This window comes from Colobus angolensis, unplaced genomic scaffold (genome assembly GCF_000951035.1).
Source record: "Colobus angolensis palliatus isolate OR3802 unplaced genomic scaffold, Cang.pa_1.0 Scaffold7, whole genome shotgun sequence".
Classification (NCBI taxonomy): domain Eukaryota; kingdom Metazoa; phylum Chordata; class Mammalia; order Primates; family Cercopithecidae; genus Colobus; species Colobus angolensis.
The window spans coordinates 23847700-23857057 of NW_012120709.1; the positions used below are offsets into that span (position 1 = coordinate 23847700).

At 52.7% G+C, this 9358-nt stretch overlaps 1 protein-coding gene across 2 annotated transcripts in view; it reads left to right on the plus strand.

Annotated features, from left to right (window-relative positions):
• Positions 1–9358, plus strand: part of CEP164 (centrosomal protein 164kDa) — a 97433-nt gene that overhangs the window by 72903 nt on the left and 15172 nt on the right. For both annotated transcript variants that reach the window (XM_011926850.1, XM_011926848.1), the window contains exons 15-26: positions 649–780; positions 871–1087; positions 2122–2199; positions 2392–2523; positions 2903–3025; positions 4322–4465; positions 4892–4975; positions 5095–5163; positions 5520–5695; positions 6005–6131; positions 6487–6548; positions 7027–7249. In XM_011926850.1, coding sequence (XP_011782240.1) covers positions 649–780; positions 871–1087; positions 2122–2199; positions 2392–2523; positions 2903–3025; positions 4322–4465; positions 4892–4975; positions 5095–5163; positions 5520–5695; positions 6005–6131; positions 6487–6548; positions 7027–7249 — 1567 coding nt within the window. The remainder of the gene's footprint in view (positions 1–648; positions 781–870; positions 1088–2121; positions 2200–2391; positions 2524–2902; positions 3026–4321; positions 4466–4891; positions 4976–5094; positions 5164–5519; positions 5696–6004; positions 6132–6486; positions 6549–7026; positions 7250–9358) is intronic.

The following is a 9358-nucleotide window of genomic DNA, read 5'->3' on the forward strand; positions in this document are numbered from 1 at the left end:
GGTTTCATCATTATGGCCAGGCTGGTCTCAAACTCCTGACCTCTAGAGATCCACCTGCCTCGGCCTCCCAAAGTGCTGGGATTATAGGCATGAGCCACCATGCTCGGCCAGTAGTTTGCTTCTTAAAGCAAAGGGGAGTTCATGGTTCCCTCGTTATCCTGGAAGGTATTAATGGGAGGCAGCTGTAGACCCAGAGGCTGAGGTTAGACTCACCTTTAAGATTTAGGAAGCTTTGACTTGGGCGCAGTGGCTCACGCCTATAGTCTGAGTGCTTTGGGAGGCTGAGGCCAAAGGATCACTTGAGCCCAGGAGTTCGAGACCAGCCTGGACAACATAGTGAGACTCCATCTCAACAATTAGCTGGGTTTGATGGTGCATGCCTGTGGTTCCAACTACATGGGATACTGAGGCAAGAGGATTGCTTAAGCCCAGGAGTTTAAGGCTGCAGTAAGCCGTGATCACACCACTGCATTCCAGCCTGGACAACAGAGCAAGAACCTGTCTCCAAACAGGAAAAAAAATAAAAAAAGATTTAGGAAGTTTCTTAGGCAGGCAACAGGGCTATTGGAGACTGACAACCACAGCCTGTGAATAGAAGAAAGACTTTTGTGGTTTCTCTGACAACCTCGCCTTTCCTTTCCATCTCAGTTCCTTGAGGGAGCAACTGCAGAAAACCATTGAGGAGGAGGAGGCCCGGATGAGAGAGGAGGAAAGCCAGAGGCTATCCAGGCTCCGAGCCCAGGTCCAGTCCAGCACACAAGCAGATGAGGACCAAATCAGGTAAGTGCGTGCTTACCTGTGAGCTGCCCAGCCTCGCGCAGGTGACCCCAGGGTACACAGGGCCGTTCCCAACCCACTCTGTCCATCCAGGGCTGAGCAAGAGGCTTCCCTAAAGAAACTGAGAGAAGAGTTGGAGTCTCAACAGAAGGCTGAGAGGGCCAGCTTGGAACAGAAAAATAGGCAAACGCTGGAGCAGCTCAAGGAAGAGATGGAGGCTTCGGAGAAGAGCGAACAGGCTGCCCTGAACGCTGCTAAGGAGAAGGCTCTGCAGCAGCTGAGGGAGCAGCTGGAAGGGGAGAGGAAAGAAGTGAGCCAGTCAAGTGGGGACCTCACCCTCTGACATGTGTCTGGGCTGCCTGGGGAGGGACTGAGTGCACAGGGAGAGGAAGGACAAGCCTCGGGTGGGCGTGCAGACTGGGGAGCCAGGTGGAGAGTAGGTCTCACACATAGACTGGCATGGGAGATGGCGAGGTGACTGCCTGGGCCCATTACTCCATGTGGACCAAAGTAGCTCAGGGCAGGAGCTTGCTCTGCTGTCCATGGCAGGGCAGAGGATGCAGCAGGTATTCCGAGGCCCCTCCAGGATCAGGCTGGTTGGCAGCGGCGGCTGGAGGTTCTCAAGCAGAGAACCATCAGAGGCTTGAAGGGGAGTGTCCTGTGGATTTGAGAAAATTGGTGACTGAAAGAGATTTAGCCAGACCAGAGGTTTTGAGACAAGGGCGCTCTGTCCCTCACTGTCTCTGAGGGACAGCTGCAAGGGCCTCACTCCCCACTTTTCCCTCCTTTCTTAGGTTGAGAGGCTAGCAACATAGCAGGGATTTTCTCTTTGTCCATACTCCCTGTACTCCAGTCAGATGGCTGGCTTCTGAAGGTTTTAGCACAGTCTCTCTGAAAACTTGCAGTGCATTGGAGTTCCCTTGTCTTGCTGTAGTGTTTTCCATGTCTAAAAGCTGCAGCTTTGCACCTCACCAAAATAAAAAGAAGGTTCTACATGTCCTGACTTAATGACACCATCCAACCTGGCCCCCCTGGCTTGGATCTTATTTACCAGCATGAGCACCGTCTGTGGACCTGTGGCCTAGTCTAAAGGCAGGGGGTGGGAGCAGAGAGCTGAAACTTACTGAAATGCCCCTCTCTTCTGGCCTTCATGTTCCTGTTCATTTGCCAGTTGTAGACTTCAGGGGCTGAGTTATTTCAGAGGAACAAACATGTGCTGTGCTTCTCCGTGCTTCCCTTGACCCTGATCTCAAGGGGTTGGGGGTTGGTAGTCTTCCTGGCTCTGCCTCCCACCATGGTCAGTGCCTAGCCAGCTTCCCTCACAGTCCTTTTGCTCCTTCCCAGGCGGTGGCAAGGCTGGAGAAGGAGCACAGTGCTGAGCTGGAGCGGCTCTGCTCCTCTTTGGAGGCCAAGCACCAGGAGGTGAGATGCAGTATCCTGGGCCCCCTTCATGGCTGATTAACAGAATTCAGTCCTATCCCTGGCTACTAGGCAGTGAGCCTCTCCCTCCAGCTCCTGGGGATGGATGCCAGGTCCTCAGAACACATCCCCACACAGCAGCTGTACAGTATCCCTGAGGGACACACTTCCCTGTGTGTGCGGGGGTCTCCTCAGGTGGTCTCCAGCCTCCAGAAGAAGATAGAGGAAGCTCAACAGAAAGAGGAGGCCCAGCTGCAGAAGTGCCTTGGGCAGGTGGAGCACAGAGTTCACCAGAAGGCTTATCACATGGCTGAGTATGAGCAAGAGGTGAGTGCTGCTCTGCATCTTCCACAGTTATGTGCACCTGTCGTGGACTCTCTTACAGTCAGCTGAGCCGTCCTAGCCTCAGTGGCCTCCAGTTTGCTTTGGATGGCTCAGCTGGGGTTAGCACTTCTGGTTCCATTTTTATGCATTAGTTCCCTTGAAACCAGGTACTCCTCCAATCTGATGCCCCTGTATGCATGTGGAGAGGGTGTGTTGGGGTATGGCTGTGTGCTGATCATGATGTCATGGCTGTGTGATGTCCATGTTTTGTATGTGTGGGGGGAGATTGGGGAAATGTGTGTAAGACCTTCAGGTGCAGCAGGGCCCTGAGTGCTGGTCTACCTGGGTTCTGCATGCCACATGCCTGCCGTCTCCCCTGCAGCTCAGCAGTCTCCTGCGAGAGAAGCGCCAGCAAGTGGAAGGGGAGCATGAGAGGAGGTTGGACAAGATGAAGGAGGAGCACCAGCAAGTGATGGCTAAGGCCAGAGAGCAGTATGAAGCTGAGGTAGCTCGGCCACATCCCCTGTGCGCATGCACACACACGCGCACATGTGCACACACACGCACACATGCACACACGCGCACACATGCACACATGCGCACACACGCACACACATGCGCACACATGCACACACGCACACATGCACACACGCACACATGCACACATGCACACATGCATATGCACGCACACCCCTTCTCACCTGACTGTAGGGCAGAGGAAGGGGCTAAACTGTGGTCAGGGATTGTGGGAGGTTTTCCTTCCTAGTACCCTGCCACGGTGATGTTTTTTGCCTTTTTTATTAAAGCATGAAAAAGACCTCCACCTAATGAGGGGCAATTCCTTTTTTATCGGGCAGGCTGCACTTTCTTCTGATGGTAAAAAGACCCTCCATACATTGAGCTTGTACTGTGTGCCGAGAACTGTTCTGAGCTCTTTATCTATTTTAACTCATTTAGTCCTCACCCCGGCCTTAGGAGAGATCTATTATCATTATCTCCATTTTAAAGATGAGGACACTGAGACTTGGAGAGTTTAAGTAGCTTCCCAAGATCACACTCAGCTAGTAAGTGGAAGAGCTAAGATTCAAGCCCAGGGTGTCCGACTCCAAAGCCTTCAGTTTCCTCACTGCAACGCCATGTCACCAGTGTTCCTTAACATCTCAGGACCAAGAAATAGACTGGCGAGAACCAAGTAATACTGATATTCTCCCCATTTTAAGTCTTTGAGCTTAAGGTAGGAAAGTTCAGCGACTTGAGTGTACCCAAGCTGGCCTGGCTTGCTCACACTGAGGGTGAACATTGAGTGGGTAGAGGGTGGCTGACTATGGCCCACAGCTGGGCCCCTGCAGGGCGTTAAGACTACTGCTCCAGTAACTGGAACCAGTATCCCAGACTCTTTCTAGGATCTTTTCCAGGGCAGAAATAGCAGTCCCATGATGAAATTTGCCACATCCCTTCCCCCAACCAATTATGACCGTGCTGAAGAATAGTAATAATTTATCAGTGACCTCTCATTCCTTAAGGAGTAAAAGTTGTATATGGTGGAGCCATAGGAGAGCCAGAGAAGGATTCCATCATGGTGTCCGGCCAGCCTCTGCTTCACCTGTAGAGGGCTGCAGGCTTGCTGGGGTCAGGGCCGGTGCTGTGCTTGTAACCCTCCTCTTTTTCCAAGAGCTGGCTTTAGGGAACTGACAGTGTCCCTGATCTTATTGACGCAAGGCTGCAGGGCTGGGGGAGCTGTGATTTTTGTGGTGGAAGGGGCCACTGCAGCTTCCCACCAGTGGGCCCATCCTCTTTGCAGGAGAGGAAGCAGCGGGCTGAACTTCTGGGGCACCTGACCGGAGAGCTGGAGCGCCTACAGAGGGCCCATGAGCGAGAATTGGAGACTGTGAGGCAGGAGCAACACAAGCGTCTTGAGGACTTGCGGCGCCGGCACAGGGAGCAGGTGAGGGGCCTGGGGCAGGCTGAGCCCACTGTGACCCCTCCACGCACAGTAGGAAGGTGCTGGGAGCAAACGCGTGGCCTCAGCAGGATGGAGCCTGACGGCTTCTGGAGTGCGAGTCTCTCACTGGCCATCTCCAAGCTGGGGCATCCTTGCTGCTTTGTTTTCTGGGCCAGGGAACACACCCAGGATTAGAACTAGAGGTCAGCCCCTGTAAGGCATTGGGGTTGGCACCTTCGCGTCTCCTTGCTCCAGCAGGAAGTAAACAAGGTGTGGAGCCTTCCTGGGAGGCTGCAGGGGCACACAGCGAGGAAGCCTGAGCCCAGAGGGGAGGTTGCGGTGTGGCATGGTGGGTTCTGGAACCCCCTCCTGCCCCTCAGCTAATGCCTTACACTCTTTCTATGCTTATGTCTTTCTCTTTCTGGGCAGGAAAGGAAGCTCCAAGATTTAGAGTTGGACCTTGAAGCCAGAGCTAAAGATGTCAAGGCCAGATTGGCTCTGCTGGAGGCCCAGGTGAGGGATCTGCAGGAGTCCTTGACCTCTGAGTCATAGCTCCTCTAGCAGAGGGCAGGCCCAGCCCGTCCGACCTGGGGTCTGCAGTCAGCCAGAAAATCCTGTCTCTTCTCTGCAAGGAGGAGACCGCCCGGAGGGAGAAGCAGCAGCTGCTTGATGTGCAGAGGCAGGTTGCTCTGAAGAGTGAGGTTTGTCTCCCTCTTTTGTCCTCCCTCCTGTTTTCCCTGCATCCCCTGTCTTTCTTCTCCGTGTTCCCCACATTCTGTTCATCTGATGTGTCCCAGGGCACTGGGGTTCCAAACTCTCTTGGCCAGTATTCCACAAATAGTGCCACTCTGTGGACCCCACTTGGGAACCTCAAGGGAGTGAGGCTGTGGTGGGACAGGAGCCTGCAGACCTCCTGACCTCAGAGGTGGTGACTTCAGTGGCTCTGAGTTCATCCCCAGCCCATCCTCCTCTGGCTTCCCTACCCTCTAGTGCTGTCTGCTCCCTGCCTTCTCCCTGTGCTGTCTCTGGGTGCTTCTATATTTCCTTCTGCCCCTAGGAAGCCACAGCCACCCATCAGCAGCTGGAGGAGGCACAGAAGGAGCACACCCACCTGTTGCAGTCAAACCAGCAGCTCCGGAAAATTCTTGATGAGCTGCAGGCCCGCAAGCTGAAGCTGGAGTCCGAAGTGGATCTGCTGCAGGCCCAGAGCCAGCAACTGCAGAAACACATCAGGTGGCATGGGCACCCTGCACTTAGCCCCGCTGACTGCCCCCTGCCTGCCCTCTGACCTCTGCTACTTGCATCATGGCCCAATTAATAGGGAGAGGTGGAGTCCCAGCTTGGGAGCTAGGCAGAAGAGCCTGTGGCTACATTTTGTAGGGAGTTGGGGTTGTTAAGATGGTATGAAAAGCAGGCGATCTTTGGTGCTATTATTCCTCAGGGACTTTGATGGGTGGGAGTGAGGGGGTGGACATGTTTCTGACCCACTTCACCCACCACCTCTGCCACCACCCTGCCTCTCACTCCCCTTTCCCTGCGCAGCAGCCTGGAGGCTGAAGCTCAAAAGAAGCAGCACCTGTTGAGAGAAGTGACAGTTGAGGAAAATAATGTTTCCCCATGTTTTGAACCAGATCTGCACATTGAGGACCTGAGGAAATCCCTTGGGACAGTGAGCTGGGGGCGGGGGTACCAGGAGGGGGTGGGGCATTGGGAGGGGCTGGGCATCAGGGGAGTACTTCCAGAGGGGAGGGGTCATCAGGAGGGGTGGAGCCTCAGGAGAGGAGGAGTATACGGTGGGCTGAGGTATCAGGAGGGGCTGGTTCTGCTCTCTATGGGACCTGGTCTGTTCTTATTCCCAGCTACCAGTCGTCTCCACCAGTCAGATGATATCTATAAGTAAACAGTGCCTGGCAGCTGGAGAGCCATCTCCTTGTCTAGACCACTGGGAGGAGCTTTAGGGTCTTGAACCTGCAGGGTATCTGCTTTTGCTACACTCAGTGGACTTTTCTACCATGTGTCCCTAGAACCAGACCAAAGAGGTGTCTTCTTCTCTCTCCCAGAGCAAGGAGGACTTACACTTGAACAGGTGAGTTCCCATAGCCTGTCTTATTTCAGGTTAGGGTATCATGAAGGGGTAAGTGAGTACCTGCATCGTAGAGCTGGGTGAGCTGAAGTGATGAGACAGTGATCACCAGTGGGGCTTAGTTCATGGGGAAGGTTCTGGAGGATTAAGCAATCTTCTCTGGTAAGCCAAGAAACTGCCCACTGTGACCTTTGACATGGCATTCTTCTCTAGTGGAGAAACAGATTGCTGGAAGTGTCTGGTCATCTATCTGGAGGCCCCAGGCATGATCCCTCTCAGAGTCAGAGTGGGGACACTGTCAGTCCCAGGCACTGCACACTGTGGGTATTGAACAGTGGCATCCCTGCACTCACAGTGCCCAGCCCCAGCCCAGCAGCTCTGGTCTGTGCTCAGGGTGGGCATCTACTAGGGAAGTGGCTGTGTGACCCAGAGCAGAGTTCTCAAAGGCTTCTGTTTTCCTTCTTCAACTCTCCTGCTCCAGCCTGTCCTCCCACAATGTCTGGCACCTCCTCTCTACTGAGGGGGTAGCCCTCCGTAGTGCCAAGGAGTTCCTTGTGCGGCAGACACACTCCATGCGGAGGCGGCAGACAGCTCTGAAAGCTGCCCAGCAGCATTGGCGCCATGAGCTGGCTAGCGCGCAGGAGGTGGCCAAAGACCCACCAGGCATCAAGGCCCTAGAAGATATGCGCGAGAACCTGGAGAAGGTCAGGAGCTTTGGGAAGAACCTTCCAGTCCTGTGTGTGGGAGGCAGGGGGAGTCAGCAAAACACTCCTTTGGGCTCCCCCTCAGTTGGTCATTCTCGGGACTCCATGAGAGTGGCCACCTTGGCACTGGGTCACTTATATTTCCATGGCAATGCATAGCGTGCAAACACCTTTTCTAGTAGTAAATAATTTGAACCTCATGGTAACTGTATTAGTCCGTTTTCATGCTGCTGATAAGGACATACTTGAAACTGGAAAGAAAAAGAGGTTTAATTGAACCTACAGTTCCACATGGCTGGGGAGGCCTCAGAATCATGGCAGGAGGTGAAAGGTACTTCTTACATGGTGCTGGCAAGAGAAGATGAGGAACAAGCAAAAGCAGAAACCCGTGATAAACCCATCAGGATCCTGTGAGACTTATTCACTATCACGAGAACAGTATGGGGGAAATGGTCCCGTGATTCAAATTATCTGCCACCAGGTCCCTCCCACAACACATGGGAATTATGGGAGCTACAATTACCTCTCACTGGGTCCCTCCCACAACACATGGGAATTATGGGAGTACAGTTCAAGATGAGATTTGGATGGGAGCACAGCCAAACCCTATCATTCCACCTCTTGCCCCTCCATATCTCACGTCCTCACATTTCAAAACCAATCATGCCTTCCCAACAGTCCCCCAAAATCTTAACTCATTTCACCATTAACCCAGAAGTCCACAGTCCAAAGTCTCATCTGAGACAAGGCAAGTCCCTTCTGCCTATGAGCCTGTAAAATCAAAAACAAGCTAGTGACTTTCTAGATACAGTGGGGGTACAGGCAGTGGGTAAATACAGCCATTCCAAATGGGAGAAATTGGCCAAAAACAAAGGAGTTACAGGGCCCATGCAAGTCCGAAATCCAGTGGGGCAGTCAAATTTTAAAGCTCCAAAATGATCTCCTTTGACTCCATGTCTCACATCCAGGTTACACTGATGCAAGAGGCAGGTTCTCATAGTCTTTGGCATCTCTGCCCCATGGTTTTGCAGGGTACAGCCCACTTCCCGGCTGCCTTCACAGGCTGGCATTGAGTATCTGTGACTTTTTGAGGTGCACAGTGCAAGCTAATGATGGATCTACCATTCTGGGGTCTGGAGGATGGTGGCCCTCTTCTCACAGCTCCACTAGGCAGTGCCTCAGTAGGGACTCTGTGTGGGGGCTCTGACCCCACATTTCCCTTCTGAACTGCCCTAGCAGATGTTCTCCATGAGGGCCCCACCCCTGTAGCAGACTTTTGCCTGGGCATCCAGGTGTTTCCATACATGTTCTGAAGTCTAGGCGGAGGTTCCCAAACCTCAGTTTTTGAATTTTGTGCAGCCGCAGGCTCACACCATGTGAAAGTTGCCAAGATACGGGGCTTGCACCCTCTGAAATCATGGGCCAAGCTGTACCTTGCCCCCTTTTAGCAATGGCTGGAGCAGCTGGGATGCAGGGCACCAAGTCCCTAGGCTGCACACAGCATGGGGACCCTGGGCCTGGCCCATGAAACCATTTTTTCCTCCTAGGCCTCTGGGTCTGTGATGGGAGGGGCTGCCATGAAGACCTATGACATGTCCTGGAGACATTTTCTCCATTGTCTTGGGGATTAACATTTTGCTCCTTGTTACATATGCAAATTTCTGCAGCTAGCTTGAATTTCTCCTCAAAAAATGGGTTTTTCTTTTCTTTCTTTTTTTTTTTTTTAATTATGCTTTAAGTTCTGGGATACATGTGCAAAACATGCAGGTTTGTTACATAGGTATACATGTGCCATGGTAGTTTGCTGCACCCATCAACTTGTCATCTACATTAGGTATTTCTCCTAATGTTATCCCTCCCCTAGTCCCCCACCCTCACAGGCCCCAGTGTGTGATGTTTCCTTCCCTGTGTCCATGTGTTCTCATTGTTCGACTCCCACTTATGAGTGAGAACATGCAGTGTTTGGTTTTCTGTTCCTGTGTTAGTTTACTGAGAATAATAGTTTCCAGCTTCATCCATGTCCCTACAAAGGACATGAACTCATCCTTTTTTATGGCTGCATAGTATTCCATGGTGTATATGTGCCACATTTTCTTTATCTAATCTGTC